The sequence below is a fragment of the Anser anser genome (assembly GCF_964211835.1).
Source record: "Anser anser genome assembly, chromosome: W".
In the NCBI taxonomy this organism is placed as follows: Eukaryota; Metazoa; Chordata; class Aves; order Anseriformes; family Anatidae; genus Anser; species Anser anser.
The window spans coordinates 6,238,922-6,256,765 of record NC_139731.1 but is presented as its reverse complement, the minus strand read 5'-3'; the positions used below and the strand labels follow the sequence as shown (position 1 = coordinate 6,256,765).

General features: G+C 41.6%; 1 protein-coding gene, 1 long non-coding RNA gene and 1 pseudogene across 20 annotated transcripts in view; 1 reads left to right on the top strand and 2 right to left on the bottom strand.

Moving 5' to 3' along the window:
* Positions 1 to 17,844, bottom strand: part of LOC310888710 (arrestin domain-containing protein 3-like) — a 494,161-nt pseudogene that overhangs the window by 327,220 nt on the left and 149,097 nt on the right. The window lies entirely within an intron of this gene.
* Positions 1 to 17,844, top strand: part of LOC310888706 (transcription factor RFX3-like) — a 258,874-nt gene that overhangs the window by 161,178 nt on the left and 79,852 nt on the right. For 16 of the 17 annotated variants that reach the window (XM_083815661.1, XM_083815657.1, XM_083815655.1 and 13 more), the window contains one exon: positions 5,577 to 5,832. In XM_083815661.1, the coding sequence (XP_083671787.1) occupies positions 5,577 to 5,832 (256 nt within the window). Of the gene's footprint in view, positions 1 to 40; positions 157 to 5,576; positions 5,833 to 17,844 lie in introns of all 17 variants that reach the window. The other variant, XM_083815658.1, reaches the window with a different exon arrangement.
* LOC310888716 lies at positions 5,577 to 17,436 on the bottom strand. Of its 2 annotated transcripts, XR_014576088.1 has the most exons (3): positions 12,696 to 17,436; positions 10,324 to 11,878; positions 5,577 to 6,110 (listed from the first exon to the last, which is right to left on the bottom strand). It is a non-coding gene; the product is annotated as an uncharacterized lncRNA (long non-coding RNA). The 2 variants fall into 2 exon arrangements; XR_014576087.1 differs by having other exon boundaries at positions 10,324 to 17,436.

The window sequence follows — 17,844 nt, the reverse complement described above, 5'->3', positions numbered from 1 at the left end:
GGACTGTGTGCTAGTGAGTTCCTTTGGTCTGCTCCACAAGGTGCTGCGTACAATGAGGCGCACTTGAAGTGTTTCTACACCAATGCACGCAGTATGAGGAATAAGCTAGAGGACCTAGAAGTCTTGGCCCAGTCCCAGAGCTACAATATCATCGGCGTAAGTGAAACCCGGTGGGATGAGTCCTGTGGCTGGTGTGTTGCAGTAGATGGTTGCAGGCTCCTCAGGAGGGACAGGCAGGGCAGGCGAGGCAGTGGGGTGGTGCTGTACATAAAGGAGGGGCTGGACCGTGTGGAGCTTGCAGTTGGCAATGACAAAGTTGAGAGCCTCTGGGTAAGGATTAAGGGACAAACATATAAAAAGGGGATGTTGTCATGGGAGTCTATTACAGACCACCCTGCCAGGATGACGACACCAATGAATTATTCTTTGAGGAACTAAGAGATACCTCAAGATCAACTGCTCTTGTCCTTATGAGGGACTTCAACTTGCCAGACGTCAACTGGGAATATCACATGGCCGACACAAGCAGGTGCAGGAGATTCTTAAAGCACCTCTTTGATAACTTCTTGGTCCAAGTGCTAAGGGAGCTAACTAGGAAAGGTGCCCTCCTGGATCTGTTGCTGGAGAACAGAGAGGATTTTGTGGGGGATGTGGCAATTGGAGGCCGTCTCAGTCACAGTGACCATGAAGCGGTTGAGTTTAAAGTTTTTGGTGGCAGGAGGAAAACTGCCACCAAAACTTCAGCCCTGGATATGGGGAGAGCAGACCAGGCTGCTAAGGGAACTAGTTAGCAAGGTCCCCTGGGAAGCTGCTTTTGAAGGTGTCGGCGTCCATCAGTGCTGGTCAATCTTTAAGCACTGCCTCCTAAAAGCACAGGATCAGGCAATTCCAAAATATCGGAAGTCAAGTAGGTGGGGCAGAAGGCCGGCTTGGCTGACCAGGGTTCTTCTGGAGCTTAGGCATAAAAAGAAAGTGTATGGCTGCTGGAAGCAGGGTCAGGCAATGTGGAAGGACTACAGGGACGTTGTTTGCCTTTGTAGGGAGAAAATTACTGCGGCCAAAACCCAATTAGAGTTGAAGCTGGCCAGGTCTGTGGGAGACAATAAAAAGGGCTTTTTTAAATATGTGAACAGAAAAAGGAGGACCAGAGAAAACATAGCTCCACTACTTGATGGGGATGGTCACCTCACAAACAAGGACATAGGCAAAGCAGAGACGCTTAATGCCTTCTTCGCCTCTGTCTTCAACACTGATGATAGACTTTGGGACCTCAGGTGCTCTGAGATGGAGGACCGTGACAGTGGGAATGATAAACTCCCAGCCAACCCTGAACGTGTGTGGGATTTGCTGCTCCACCTGCATCCATACAAGTCCATGGGTCTGGATGGGATTCATCCCAGGGTTCTCAGAGAGCTGGCTGACGTCTAACCAGGTGCCGGGTCCTGCACCACGGAAGGGGCAACCCTGGCTATATGTACAGACTGGGCGAAGAGACTGTGGTGGTTTTACCATGCTGGGCAGCTGAACACCACAACCGCTCTCTCACTCCCCCTCCTTAGATGGAAGGGGAAGAAGTAAAGGAAAGAACAACTCATGGGTTGAGATAAGGATGATTTAATTAGAGGAAAAAAGAAATAATTATTAAGGAAAGATTATTATTAATTAAACGATTTAACTAAACAATTTAACTGAACAATTAACCATTTAACTAAAGGGAAAGGGGAAAAGGGAGGGGGAAAGGGAAAACTAAACAAAACAAGTAAAGGCTATGTGGAAGTGCAGAGGAAAGAAATTACTCTCTACTTCCCACAAATGAGCGATGCTTGACCACCTCCTTGAAGCAGGGCCTCAACGCACGTAGCCGGTGTTCGGGAGGAGGACAGACGTTTTCACAACGAGAGCCCACCCCTCCCCTCTTCCTCCTTTTTCCACCTTTTATTGCTGAGTGTGACATCATATGGTATGGAATATCCCTTTGGTTGGTTTAGGTCAGCTGCCCTGGTGATGTTTCTTTCTCACTTTTTTGCCCACCCCCTAGGAGGGTTAGAGAGAGTCCTGATGCTGTGCCAGCGCTGCTCAGCAGCAGACACAACACTGGTGTGATACCACTGCTTTTTTAGCTACAAGTGCACAGCACAGCACTGTATGGGCTGCTGCAGGGAAAGTTAACATCCCGGCCAGACCAAGTACAGAGATGCTGGACAGCAGCACCACAGAGAGGGACCTGAGGGTTTTAGTTGAAAGCAAGGTGAATATGAGCCAGAAGTGTGTTCTAGCAGCCCAGTGGGCCAACCATATCCTGGGGTGCATCAAGCACGGCCTTGCTAGTCAGTCGAGGGAAGTACTGTAGACCTCATCACAGTCTACAGCTTCCTCAGAAAGGTGAGAGGAGGGCCAGGCGCCGATCTATTATTTCTGGTCACCAGCTATAGGACCTGAGGGAATATAGTCAAGCTGCAACAGAGGAGGTTCAGGTTGGATATCAGGAAAAGGTTCTTCACTGGGAGTGTGGTCGCTCACTGGAACAGGCTCCCCAGGGACATAGTCACAGCATGAAGCCTGTCGGAGTTGCTCTCAGTTGCCTGTTGGACTATGCTCTCAGCCATATGGTCTAAATTTTGTGTGTATACCTGTGTGGAGCCAGGAGTTAGACTCGATGACCCTTATGGGTCCCTTCCAACTTGGGATATTCAATGGCTAAGTACTCGTCCTGCACTTTGGTCAGAACAACCCCATGCAGCCCTCCAGGTTTGGGGCAGAGTGGCTGGAAAGCTGTGCAGAGGATAAGGACCTGGGGTGTTGGTCGATGCTCACCTGAACATGAGCCGGCAGTGTGCCCAGGTGGCCAAGAAGGCCAATGGCATCCTGGCTAGTATCAGGAATAGTGTAGCCAGCAGGACCAGGGAAGTGATTGTCCCCCTGTACTCAGCTCTGGTGAGGCCGCACCTTTTGTACTGTGTTCTGTTTTGGGCCCCTCACTACAAGAAAGACATCGAGGCCCTGGAGCGTGTCCAGAGAAGGGCTGTGAAGCTGGTGAAAGGTCTAGAGAACAAGTCTTATGAGGTGCGGCTGAGGGAGCTAGGGTTGTTTATACGGGAGAAGAGGAGGCTCAGGGGAGACCTTATTGCTCTCTACAACTACCTGAAAGAAAGTTGTGGGGAGCTGGGGGTCGGCCTCTTCTCGCAGATAACTAGCGATAGAACAAGAAGGAACAGCCTCAAGTTGCTCCAGGCTAGGTTCATATTGGAAATGAGGAGAAATTTCTTCTGAGGAAGAGTAGTCAGGCATTGGAATGGGTTGCCCAGGAAGGTGGTGGAGTCACCATCCGTGGGGGTGTTTAAGGAAAGGTTGGTCTTGGTGCTTAGGGACATGGTTTAGTGGGTGATATTGGTGGTAGGGGGATGGTTGGACCAGATGATCTTGGAGGTCTTTTCCAACCTTAATGATTCTATGATTCTATCATCCTATGATCTTGCCTGCACACACGTTTTTGTAGTGATAAAAGATAGCTTGATTCTAGGTCTGGAAAGAAGGAGTATACAGGTTCTCGAGAATTTCTCCCCACACCCTTTTTTTTCAATTTGTTTTCAGTAGACTTGACTGCAGTCCCTTTAGATGAACTGTGAATTTCTCACAGATGCTCTTAAAGCTTTTGAAATACCAAGAATAAAAGACAAATTTTAAAATTAGCTTAAGTAGCTGTGAAAGTAAGGAATATAGTACTGTTGTGGTTTAACCCGGCTGGCAGCTAAACACCACACAGCCGTTCGCTCCCCCTCCCCCCTCCCTCTCTGGAATGGGGGAGAAAAACGGGAAAGTGAAGCCGGTGAGTTGAGATAAAGACAGTTTATTAAGACAGGAATATAATAATAACAATAATAATAATAGTGATAATGATAATAGTATTAATGATAATAATGTGTAAGAAACAAGTGATGCACAATGCAATTGCTCACCACCTGCTGACCGATGCCCAGCCTATCCCTGAGCAGCCGGCCCCCCCACCCCGGCCAGCCACCCCTATATATTGTTTAGCATGACATCAGATGGTATGGAATACCCCTTTGGCCAGTTTGGGTCAGCTGTCCTGGGTCTGTCCCCTCCCAGCTCCTGCTGCACCCCTAGCCTGCTCACTGGCAGGACAGATCGAGAAGCTGAAAAGTCCTTGGCCTGGTGTAAACACTGCTCTGCAACAATTAAAACATCAGCATGTTATCAGCGCTCTTCTCATCCTAATCCAAAACATAGCACCCTACCAGATACTATGAGGAAAAATTAACTCTGTCCTAACTGAAACCAGGACAAGTACACAGCCTGAAAAGCTTTTAGGACATTAAAATTCAATTTTAGAGTTTTTTGCTGTCTCTGAAGAACAAGGGAGAATCCATGATGGCCATAGTTAATACCATAGAAGTTCAGACTTGATTTTTGTTATGGTTTCAAAATGGTCGTTGCAGTTAATTTTAGGCAGAATTATAGGATTTTATGATTAAATGACAAAAGCATCAATTGGGTAAATAAATAATTTTTATCATTTGACTGTTATTGTGACACAGATCATGGTATAAAGTTCCTTGATCATGAAACCTTGGCTGAACTGTTTGAATTATTTAAAAATCTAGGGTCTTAATTTTAGAAAAGCTAACGAGTTTTATTTACTTGTTTATTTTGAGCTATATCAGTTTGAAAATCTAGGTTAGTACAGAGGACCCAATATTTGCTATGTTCAATAGCTAGTTAAAAATTAAAAACCATTAATGGGTAATGATGCATGTCATTATAAATTGAAGAATGACATAAGGTTCATGAGTAAAGTGAAAAGTTTAAGGTTAAGTGGTTAATGAGGCCCAAATGCTTAATAGTTGGAAAAAATTGACTTAAATTACTCCTGTTTTCTTCTTTTGACTTTCTTCATCCCTTCACAAATTGTAAGTCCCTTTTGGTTTTATTAGTTTTTCATCATAACACTGTACATATTGGTGTCCAGTTTAAAACTTCACCCTGCTGAATTAACAGCATGTCCTAAAATACCAATGAGCTCAAAATTTCGAGCTTCAGCCAGAGAGTTTAACTGAATTTAAAATCAATGCAAAACATTTATAGGACTCTTGTGTATAGGACAGTCTTGGCTAACTTTTGTATGTCTTGTTTACAGTTTTGTAACATACACAGTATACATAATAATTGACATCTTAAATAAAAATCCAGCTTTAACTACAGTATGGAAAAAGTTACAACAGTTTGCTTTATAGATTGCTATATAGCATATTAATACTTGGATGAGATCTCCCACTCATCTCTTCAATTCTTGTCATACTTTTCTCCACCCCTCTTTGGATAGGACTGAAAAAACCTTCCATTAAGTTTAATGAATAGTTTAACTCCGAGTCCAAGTTAATTACTTGGCATTTTGACATACTGAAATGCTATTTTCTGTGGAGGCAAGGGTTGTATGCCAATATTGTTAAGTTTGGTTATAGCAATTGTACGCTCTTTTCTACAATAATAATGTTGCCCTCACTTAAACAATAGAAATAACCACTATTTTTGTTCTTGTTCTTTTTCTTTTCCTCAAGTCAAACAACTTATCCTTACACGGAAACCCAAATGTATAGTCAAAACACTGGGGGAAATTACTTTGATACTCAAGGAAGTTCTGCGCAGGGGACGACAGTGGTATCTTCTCACAGTATGGTGGGCACTGGCGGGATTCAGATGGGCATTGAAGGAGGACAGCTCATTAGCAGCTCAGGAGGGACCTATCTCATTGGCAGTTCAATGGAAAATTCTGGTCATTCAGTGACTCATACAACGCGGACATCCCCAGCTACAGTAAGTATTCCAGAACTATGTGAAAACTTTGGGGCTAGTTTCTTAGTCACTATGATGGTCTTGCTTGCTGACATGTTTCTGTAGACAGAAGTATATTATGTTGGCAGAATCTTTGATACATGGCTTTGTCTTGCAAATATTTACATTTAGTTTATCTTTGTGCTTGTGAATAATGTCAAGTGAGTGCATTGGAGATGTTTGTGTGCATAAGACTGTGGATGAGACTGAAAATTTCTAGGATTAGGGCCTGAAATAGCTTCTTTGGACACTTTTTCTTTCTGAAAAAGAAAAAAATATATTATTAAAACAATTTATACCTAATATAAACTTTAAATAAAATAGCTCTTCATAGAGATGTTTGACTTCATTTGTTATGTTTTTGACTCCATATTATTGTTGTGTTTGTATCTTATTTCAAGCTATTTGATACTTTTTCAGAATACTAAGAATATATTATCTTAGTTCACTGTCATTACTTATTTAAGGTAGTTCTCAGTTCTATTTCAAGATCAGAAGCTCATTGTGGAAATGTCTTAAGGGATGTAACAGAAGGCATCTTTCCAATTAGGATAGTTAATACTATAAAAACCTAACCATGAAGACAAACACGTTTCTTTCCCTTAAGGAATTCCAGGGAAGTAAATGGTTTTATGCTTATTCTAGATTTGCTGGATAGCTTTAAGGAACACTTACCAAACCTTTGATGACATTCTGACCTGATTGTAGAGATTTGTAAATAATGTGCAAGAGAACTTCTGAAACTTGCAGTAATGAGATGAAAAATGTAACAAGTTGAAAAATGAAGGGACTGATAGTGAGGTATAGCACAATTAAGTAGCATTTATTTTAAAATAATTTTTAGTAGGGTTGTTTTCATCAAAATTCTACTAAAATTAAATAATTTTACTTTTGGAAACCAGTGTTATCAGTAATCATTACAATTGTAATCATTTTGTAATTGCAGTTAGACTTGATCTTTGTAGGTTCCTTCCAACTCACCTATTCTATTATTGCAGTTTTTATAATCTTTACAAAAATGTGATGACATGCAGTCAGCAAACATGAGAAAATTTCAGTCAATCCAGGAAAAGCAGTAGACTGAAGTTTGATATCCTAGAAACATTTGAATGTTATCAAAATTCCATAACAATTTTTGCAAATGAAATAAAATGAAATTTTGGCCAAAATAAAAAGCTATAAGTGAATTTTCCTACATTAAATATTTTGATGTTCACAAGGAATCGTATCCTAATACATACTCTGAAATTCAACAGAGTAGTTGATAACTTTTACCTCAGACATGAGTAAAGTTTGTGCTGTGCTCATTCTAAATATAATGTGTTATGCAAACAAAATTTAAATTACATATCTTTGACTGTTATGCTCTTGCTTCATCTGTTCAAGAAAAACTGTTAATTAGGATGCTCTAAGTTATTTTTATTTTGCTATATCATTTTTTAAAGAATGCAGATAAAAATTAAATTTGAATTCCAAAATTGTGTTTTTACCATTAAAATAGTTTTCCTCTCATTTTTAAGGTATTATATATAGTGTTGTTGTGGTTTAACCCAGCCAGCAGCTAAGCACCACACAGCCATTTGCTCACCCTCCCCCCTCCCTCTCTGGGATGGGGGAGAGAAACAGGAAAATGAAGCCTGTGGGTTGAGACAGAGACAGTTTATTAAGACAGAAAATAAAATAATAATAATAATAATAATGATGATGATGATGATGATGATGATGATAGTGCTACTACTACTAATGTGTACAAAACAAGTGATGCACAATGCAATTGCTCACCACCCGCTGACCGATGCCCAGCCTATCCCCGAAGAGCTGGTCCTCCCACTCTGGCTAGCCACCCCTATATATTGTTTAGCATGACATCAGATGGTATGGAATACCCCTTTGGCCAGTTTGGGTCAGCTGTCCTGGGTCTGTCCCCTCCTAGCTCCTGCTGCACCCCTAGCCTGCTCGCTGGCAGGACAGAGCGAGAAGCTCAAAAGTCCTTGGCTTAGTGTAAGCACTGCTCTGCAACAATTAAAACATCAGTGTGTTATCAACATTCTTCTCATCCTAAATCCAAAACATAGCACCCTACCAGCTACTAGGAGGAAAATTATCCTGGCTGAAACCAGGACAAGTGTATAGTAACATAAAGGAGGAATTAAAATACATTGTTGCATTTCTTGTTGATAAAATATTAAGTGGGAAACTACAAAATGACATTCATTATTATAATTTTAGTCTCTTGATATATAGGGTTGAACTGGTGCAATTGAGAGTCAAGTGAAATATAAAAGGTTCAACTTAACCTGTAATGTCAAACACACAGTTTTAAATTTACTAGAACGTATAAATAAACCAGGCAAACTAGAGCAACACAGTACTTCTGTTTTACTTTGTATTGTACCCGAGACACCTAGAGCTCATTTCACTTGTAATCTTCATCCTGCCTGCACCATCATAATATTTTTCATACTTGTACAGAGAATTTAAGAGATCAAAATAATATGTAACCAGGCAGGCTTGCTAATGTAATACTCAGCAAATATATTCAAATCTTTTGAATTAATTTTGGATAATTTTCACATGGAGACACATGAACCAGGCACGGGCTTATTATAACCTCTGACACTTTTGCCATATCAAGATTTATTTCTGTTTCACTGTTTACAACAGAGGATTTAATTATTTTTTTTTATTCACCCTCACTAAGCAAATGATTAAATTTTTGTAACTAGTAAATTAGTCATGATATTGATAAGATTTTAGGTATTCCAAATAATTCTACTTCGGTTAAAGGAATGGTAACAGATTAAAGTCTGTGTTACTGGGTTTTAGATAATGAAACTTAAAAATCACTTTTTTTTTTAAATTATGTAATTTCTTTTTTTGTACATTTAAAAAAAATAAAATTGAAAAGGTCCTAGAATTAATCTTCACTTTTTCTTTTTTTTTTTTTAATAATTTAACAAAATTTCAAGATTTATTAGGGGCCTTAAATCTGATGGTTTTGCTTGTAATATTCCATTCATATTAGCTTCTCTGAAACTTTTATAAAAACAGGATTTTTGAGCCCAAACGAAGCTGTCCTTTTTAAGCCACAGCAAGAACTATTAGTATTTTTGTGCACAAAATCCTAGAAATTGTGCATTTTCAGATAATATTCTAGTAAAAGTGTTCGTTAGTACATATGAAGGAAAGTTGTTTAGTTGTATACTATTATCTCCCTTCTTTACATCAATTGCTTAGATGGCCTATTTAGTTCCACTAAATTACTTTCCTGCCTCTTAAGAAAAGAGTAGCACTAAAACAAGATGGTACCTAAATTAGAAGACCTTCTCTACCACGTATCACTTAGACAAACAACTCTGTAAAATGACCATCTTGTTCTGGATGGGTCAAGAATAGATTGTGGTCACATTGTAGGAAGAGCAATTTGCCCCAGTTGGTTGGCTATTTGAAACTATATTACATGTTGTATCCTAATTGAAAGATGAGTCTGGGTGGGTTACTGACAGTTGCTATCAAAGGAGGGGCAACTACAGCAAGAAGACTAATTAGAAAATTATCTGCCCTCTAAATAATAGAATTTATATCACCTTACATTTTTCACCATATGTGAATGTCTAAGGACTGTTCTGATAAAATTAGAATAATATTATCAATTTTTTCTAATATCAAAACTTTCAAAACTTGTATGTAGTTACAAATAACAGATTATGCTTGTCAGCCAGGGAGGAGCTTCTATTCATTAGTCCTGTTTTTTCTGACAAGCATTAGGGAGAGCTTGGGGCCAGGGCAAGGTAGCTTCTTGCCCTAACCTTACAATTTGTTGTTTGGTCAAATGGTTCATTTTCTCCACTTGGCCACTTGATTGAGGGTGGTATGGAGTGTGGCGTTCCCAATCTATGCCCAAATGCCGACTAATTTGCTGCACTATTTTTGAAATAAAGTGTGGTCCCCGGTCTGAGGATATGGTGGCTGGAACTCCAAAGCGCGGTATTATTTCTTGTAGCAATACCTTGGTTACTTCTCGGGCTTTGGCAGTTCTAGTGGGTACTGCCTCTGGCCAACCTGAAAAGGTATTCGTTAATACCGACAAATATTGATACCCCCCTTTTCTTGGAAGTTCAGAAAAGTCAATCTGCCATTGTTGTCCAGGCCCATGGCCTTTCCCAATTTGGCCCAATTTCAGTTTGGGGGTATTTTGGGAGTTGGTCTGGAGGCAGAGGTCACGTTGTCGGGTTACTTGTGTGACAGTAGCATACAAATTCCTAGCCGTAATTTTCCCAATCAGATCGTTATATAGGGGATTTATTCCCCAATGAGTTTTCCGGTGTTCTTCCCTTACTAGTGACCATAGCAAATTAGAGGGGATGACTAATTTCCCTTTCCCTTTTTCGGTAATAGCCCATCCCTCTTGGTTGTACTCTCCCTTTTGACTTTCAATTAATTTTCTGTCCTTTTTGTTATATACTGGCTTACCTTCAAGGGGAATCTGCCCGTCTGGAATCAGGGCTCCCTCCGTTGCTACCTCACCTTTTGCTGCTTCTTTTGCCTCTCTGTTGGCCAGATCGTTTCCTTCCTCCAATTCTGAGCTCACCTTCTGGTGTGCCTTAATGTGCATGACTGCTACCTTTTCAGGCAGCTGAACTGCTTCCAATAATCACATTATTTCTTTTGCATGTTTGATGTTTTTCCCTTGCGAGTTCAACAGTCCTCTTTCTTTCCAGATGGCTCCATGTGCATGTACAACTCCAAATGCATACCTTGAGTCCATATAGATGTTTATTTTCTTTCCTTTTGCTATTTCTAAGGCACGTGTCGGAGCAATTATCTCGGCTTTTTGTGCAGAGGTATCTGTTGGCAAAGGTCCAGATTCTATTACCTCTTTGCAAGTGGTAACTGCATACCCAGCATGTCGTTTTCCGCTGATGACGTAGCTGCTCCCATCCGTAAACCAGATTTCCACATACAGCTGGAGTAGGTCGATGGTCTCCATGCAGTCGTGGTGTACTGGCTCCCCTTTGGTTTCCGCTGAGGAAAGAAGCTGGGTTGACAATGTTAATTACCACTATTTCTACATCATCTACCGTGATAGCCTGCTATTTCAGGAACCTTTGTGGGGAAAGCCAGTGACCACCTTTCACTTCCAGCACTGCAGACACTGTGTGAGACATTAGCACAGTCATTTTCTGGCCCAAGGTGAACTTGCATGCTTCCTGGATATTTAGCACCGCTGCTGCAACGGCTCTGAGGCATCCCGGCCATCCCTTGGCAGCAGCATCCAGCTGCTTAGAAAAATAAGCAACTGCCCTTAGATATGGGCCCAGGTCCTGTGCTAGTATTCCCAGGGCAATCCCCTGTTTCTCATGGGAGAAGAGGAAGAATGGCTTATTCACATCTGGAAGTCCCAGAGCTGGAGCTGACATGAGAGCCTTCTTTAGTTGGTCCAAGGCTCGCGTGGCCTCCTTTGTCCATTGGAGGTCCCTGTTCTCATTTGCAATGAGCACATACAGCAGTTTTACAAGCAGACCATAATTATAGATCCACAGTCTGCACCACCCCGCCATTCCCAAAAAGGTTCGCAGTTCTTTTATTGTCTCAGGTTTCGGGGTTTGACATATCGCTTCTTTACGATCTTGCCCCAAGGTCTGTTGTCCGGCACTAACCTCATAACCCAGGTAGATCACCTTCTGCTTTACCACCTGAGCCTTCTTCTTCGATACCCTGTACCCCTGGAGTCCCAGAAAGTTTAGGAGGCTTACTGTCCAGGCCACACATGCTTCTTCTGTCTGGGTGGCTATTAGGAGGTCATCTTCGTACTGCAACAGCCTTCCTTCTCCTGGTGGAGCTTCTCAGCTCTCCAAGTCCTTTGCAAGTTGTTCTCCGAACAAGGTGGGTGAGTTCTTAAAGCCCTGAGGCAACCTTGTCCATGTGAGCTGTGTTTTGCGCCCACTCTTAGGGCTTTCCCACTCAAATGCAAAGATTTTCTGTCTGGCTTCATGGAGAGGGAGGCAAAAGAAGGCATCCTTCAGATCTAAAACGATAAACCAAGTTAGCTCTGGTGTTAAGCATGTTAGTCAAGATACCTTCATTAACCTCTTCTTTCGTTTTAGGGTTTGTTGATATCATTAGGCTTAGTACCTTCACATACTTCTGGTCATCTACCTCCAGAACAATCTCCCCATTTTTAAATGATATGGTCGCTTGTAATTTTTCCAATTGGTCCCTTCCCAGGAGCGATTCCGGAGAATTGGGCATATATAAAAATTTATGAATGCCCCACTGTTTCCCAAGTTTGTAATTTAAAAGTTTATGAAAGTATGCCATTTCTGATTGGCCAGTTGCTCCTTTTACTATGACATAATCATTTCCTACAGGTACTAGTGCTTTATTTAAAACCGAATAAGTTGCCCCTGTATCTACCATAAGTTCCACCTCCTTTCCCTCCTTCATTTTTATAACCAGTGGATCTGCTGGGGTAGATTTCCCCGGTCTTCCCCAGTCATCTTTTGCACGCGCAAACACCACCTCCCTTCCCTGGTTCCCTTTTCCATTTCTTTTCTATTCCGGGCATTCGTTTTTCCAACGCCCAAATTTCTTACATAGGGCACATTGATCCTTGCCTAGCCGGGGCTGTTTCTGTCTAGGCCTCCTTTTTCCTTCTTCCCAAATAATTGCTATCAGCCTCTTCTGCATCTTTAATTGAGGAAGATAAAAGTCCTCTCTCCTTCCAAATTGCCCCGTGTGCATGCACCACACCAAAGGCATATTTCAAATCTATCCAAATGTTTGCCAGCTCAAAAGGTCTTATCAAGGCGACGATTTCCACCTTTTGGGCTGATGTTTGTTACCGTATATCCTGTGAGGCAAAATCCCTGGTGGACGAAGCTGCTGCCATCTGTATACCAATCCTCCGCATCTTCTAGGGATGTATCCTTTAAGTCTGGTCAGCTGGAGTATACCGTGTCCGTGGTCTTGATGCAAACATGACTAAGGAAAGAGGCTGGGTTCACAGAATTAGTGCTGAAAAACTTTAGTAAGTCCATTATACCCATTCCTTTTCTTCTTCAGTAGCTATCATTTGTGTATTGCAACCGTGTCCCCTTTTCCCGAAGGGGTCTTTCAAGCTTCAAGATCACAGGCTAGTTGTTTCCTGAATATGGTGGGGCTATTCTTGAACCCCTGTGGTAACACAGTCCAAGTAAGCTGATTTTTTTCGTCCTCTATTAGGATTTTCCCATTCAAAGGCAAAGAGTTTCTGGCTTTCAGTTGCCACGGGCAGGCAGAAAAAGGCATCCTTTTAATCTAGTACCATGAACCAAACTTGACTGTCCTTGTTCAAAAGAAATTTTTGCATCCATTTTTTACAGCGAGTCCCTTCCTAAGAAGGACCTTGGCAAATTGGGTAAGTGTAAAAATTGATGAATTCCAATCATTTTTCTCAATTTAAATTTAAAGCACTGCAAATAAAAATGCCTTTTCCTGTTTCCATGACAACTCTGGGACCCATCATGATCCTTCTGCGCCAGAGGGGTCACACCCATGATTTTGAGATCTCAGCCTCAGGTTGAGGCAGAACTACTAACATTCCTACATCCTCTTTCCCTGCTCATTCAACTTCAAACAGCTCTGTCAAATACTACATGCCACACCTTTAACACCTTCAACAACCCTTTTAACACTTCCTTTATCTTTCTCCAGCCTGTACTTTTCTAATGCCAACACCAAAGGCTCAGTCAGGGGCCAACTTAATTCCATACCTTTTCCCTCTAAGATGCTGAAACAACTTATCAGTATACAACATTTCATCCTATTTCCCTTCTCTCCTCAAAAACAACATTAATTGCAAGACACTGTTATAGTCGATTGATCCATAAAGTGGCCATTTAGCTCATATAGTGGCCACCATTCATTGCAATACTTAATGAAAGTCCTCTTGCTTTCTGTGCCCCTCATTTCTAACAATATCCTTCCAATGTGCCAATATGCACCCAAGGAGGCTTTCTTTTGGACGTCTTTGTTTTGGATATTACCCATTTCCTTGATTTCCCATTCCCTTTTATTTATTTATTACTATTCCTTATTAGTTACTGTCCCTTGTTCCAATTTCCACGCAAACCTTTTTATTGCAGGTTTTTACTATCTTTTCCTAATCTTCTTCCCAAACGTCCCAGTTCCCTGGGATTAAACTCTTTTTTCTGCATACAAACTTTACTATTTCAGATTATTAATGAGCCCCGTTCCAATCATAAATCCACAGGGCTTCGGGAAAACACCTGAAGCACTCAGCCCTCCGTCTTCCAGACAAACAATACTACCTTTTTCACAAACTTTACATTTCAGCAGGACTGAATTTCAAGCCGAATGCCAATTTTTCTCACGCATTTTGTTAATAAGCCCCCACAAAACAAGGAATCACTCCTACATATCCATCAATATGGAGGTTTAAAAAGGTAGTGAGGCCTAAATAAATTCGCTCTCCCCCTTCTTACCAAATTCCCAGGACTCAAGCCCGAACCACCAAAGAAGTGACTCTCCGTTCTACCACTTTGATAATCAGTCCGACCCCTCCCCCCCCGATACTTGGGAAGCTGACCAAACACCACCGCGAATATACCAAAACTTCTAAACTGTTACTTAGATAATGCTCCCACCTTCCTCCTTGTCACACTCAAAATATTTATGTACAAAAAACAGGATTACAAGATGCACTGCTGGGCCTGTATATTGGGCACCACCAATCAACACTTGCATAAAACAGCACTTCTTTTCGGTCTGTCATGCGCTTCGTTCGCCTCCGGCCGTTCCCCTCGCAGAGATATACCCACAAATATTACCCAGATAACCTTGTCACAATTGTGAGAGAGCCGCTTACCTTTCTGCTTCTTATACAGTCATTAGCAGGTCCGTCCTGTCTCCCAAAACTGGGATGCAGCAGTAACCTCGGATTTACTCAATCTGCTCCCAAGATTGCTAGCGGCTGTTCCATCGGTCAGCAAATCCCCCTTGACCACTCTATCGGTCAGCCTGTAGGGTACCCTCCTCCCTTACGGGGACTATGGTGCACACCAGACATCTCTGCACGATTTACCAGCTACCCCAGCCACACGTATGATTTATAGGCCCTTCCTGTACTGTTACACATACCGTTTGTCCACGGTCCAGCAGGTCGTTTTCTGCCCCCACAGTGAGCAGCCAAGGAGCAGTGTTCCTCCAGGGAACTGTGCCAGGAGCACGCTAGGACGTCCACAGCGCGGCCACTCCTGTGGCAGGCAGAGAGCTTCCTAGCTGGCTTGCCAAAATGATTTATGGAAGAACTCTATAACTCAAAGCAAATAAGTTATAAAGTAGGTATGTGGTTTATTTCAGTGCCGGGCACATGCAGGATAGCTCCCAAAGGCATGCGCACCTTAACACAGCAACTTGCTTTGGTTATATGCGGTAAAAAGTTACATATGCATGAAGTTTCCCAATACGCCTATACATATTCATAACCTATCCCCGCTTTGTATTAAAATTAGCTCCAAGAAGTCATTTCCATATACTCCTCCCATCTGCGTCTGCACAGTGCCTTCTGGTGGTGGTCGTCGGGGGGTCGTGGGGATGAAGTCCGATAACTCCTCTTCATCACCACTAGTTGACCCCCTGCCTTTGTACAGACTCAGCTGCTCCTTGGCTCTTGTCCAAACCACAAGGTCGGTCTCAGCTGGTTTTTGAGACAGGTTCCCCATTTTTGTCAGGAAACATCTTCTGTGAGGGGCCCCAAGACTCCTTGTTTCGGCTAATTTGCACAGTAGTAAGCAAAGACACTCAGCAATATCTATTTTAAAGCGATTAAGCAATCCCCCATTCTTCTGTCCCTGGCTTCACATCCTTCAGGAGCAAACTGCTCCAACATGGGTCCCCCATGGGTGGCAGCTCCTGCCAGATCACCTGCTCCTGTGTGGGCTCCTCTCCACGGGCTGCAGATCTGGCCCGGAGTCTCCTCTGGCAGAGGCTCTTCATAGACTGCAGCCTCTTTCAGGCCAGACCCACCTGCTCCACCGTGGGCTCTTCTCCATGGGCTGCAGCGTGGAAATCTACTCTGCCTTGGCATGCCATGGGTGGCAGGGGGACAACCTGCTCCACCATGGTCCTTTCCACAGGCCATAGGGGAACGTCTGCTCTAGTGCCTGGAGCACCTTCTCCCCTTCCTTCTTCACTGACTGTGGTGCCTGCAAGGCCATTTCTCACTCCTCTCCCAGCCACTGTTGCATGGAAATTTTTTACCCTTTCTTAAACATGTTCTCACAGAGGCACAACCAGAGGTGTTTATTGGTTCAGCTCTGGCTAGTGGCAGGTCCCTTTTGGAGCTGGCTGAAGTTGGCTGTTATCTAACATGAGGCAGCTTCTGGGCTCTTCTCACAGAGGCCACCCCTGCAGTCCCCCTGCTACCAAACCCTTGCCATGTTAACCCAATACAGGGAAGTGTTTCTTTTTAAGTAGATAGATAAATATAGTACTTCTTAATTTACAGTTTTCAAGGATTGGTTCTTTGAACAGGCCACAAAAACTTGTCTCAGTGAAGTGAGAGGGTAGTGTAGTACCTGGAACGAGCAGCAGGAGGCAGGACTGTAGTCCTATAGTACTACTGTAAAGAAGATATTTTCAAACAGTGGAGTAAGATTCAGAATTATGATTCAAAATATGTATCGTGTTATAATATCATGTTAAGATGGGTGACTCTGTGGTTGCAGTATATAGTTAGTTGATCTTAGCATAATGAAATCTTAGCCTTTAAATTTTTACCATATAGTATCCTTTTTTAATTTGACCTTTTCTGTCTGATTGAATAGTTTGACCTAATAGTATTTTCCACAGAAGCAAGAAGAAAATCAGGACTTAAACATTATTTCTATAATAATGAAGTATATTTTCTTACATACTAGTCAGATAGTCGTATGCCTTTGTAAACAGGATTATTTTTCTAATATTAGACAGTTGTAAGAGACTTTCTTTTTCATTAACAGTTATTACAGTAAAAGTACTATTTCATTAGCTTATAAAAAGGAGGAAAGAAATCGTATATATGCACTAAAAATCTAAAATATTTTCCAGTTTATGCTGTATATAGAGTGATTTAATTTTAGTAGTGTACTTTCCCAGCATAAACTCTTTGAATAGTACTGTAAGAATTAAAGTAGGGTAGAGGGGGCTTCTTTAAAAGCTGTCTACTGGTAGAATAAGTGGTTTTAAATGTACAGATAGTTTTTCCATTGCTTTTAATTTTCTGTTTTTTGTTTGTTTGTTTTTTCCATTTAATGTAGCTAATAACATCATTTTACTGTACATCCCATTGTCTCTATCACTTTCAGTGTCTTTGCTATTCTAGCTCTGCAGCTAAACTACAGTTAGATTGTAGTTTTATTTTTAATGCTGTCATTGTAGAATTAATCAAAAGATGTATTAATTAGGGAAAAGAATGGGAATGGGCATAGATATGTTGTCCCTATGCATTTGTATTAGGAGTAACACTACTGTATAATTAGTGGTATATATTTTTTCTTTTAAAATAATTATTCTGAACACGTCTGATTATTTTTTTCTTCTTTTTTTTAAGGGTGGATCTTGCAGTCTGTGTAAACCTTCAATTTTCATGTACTTTAAGAGGTGTGGATATTCAAATAATGCTCTAACAGGCTGTAGGGGTGATATCCTGTCCAACGGCAGGAAAAACATCCTAATGGCAGAAAAACTGAACTGTTGGGATCTAACCTATAATTGTAGAGAACAGAAATTTTATTTCTAATTCACATTCCTGGGTTCAAACTGTGCACAAGTCTTTCTCAAATACTCGAAGAAAGAAATGTTGAGGCCTTCCTTAGTTTTTTGTTTGGGATTTTTTTTATTTTATTTTTGATTCTGTTTGCAATGTAGCTTACTGGTAAATCCACTTCTCATTTCCTGAGCAGGGAGGAAGGTAAATTGACTTCGAAAGTAGAATCCTGCAATACGTATGCA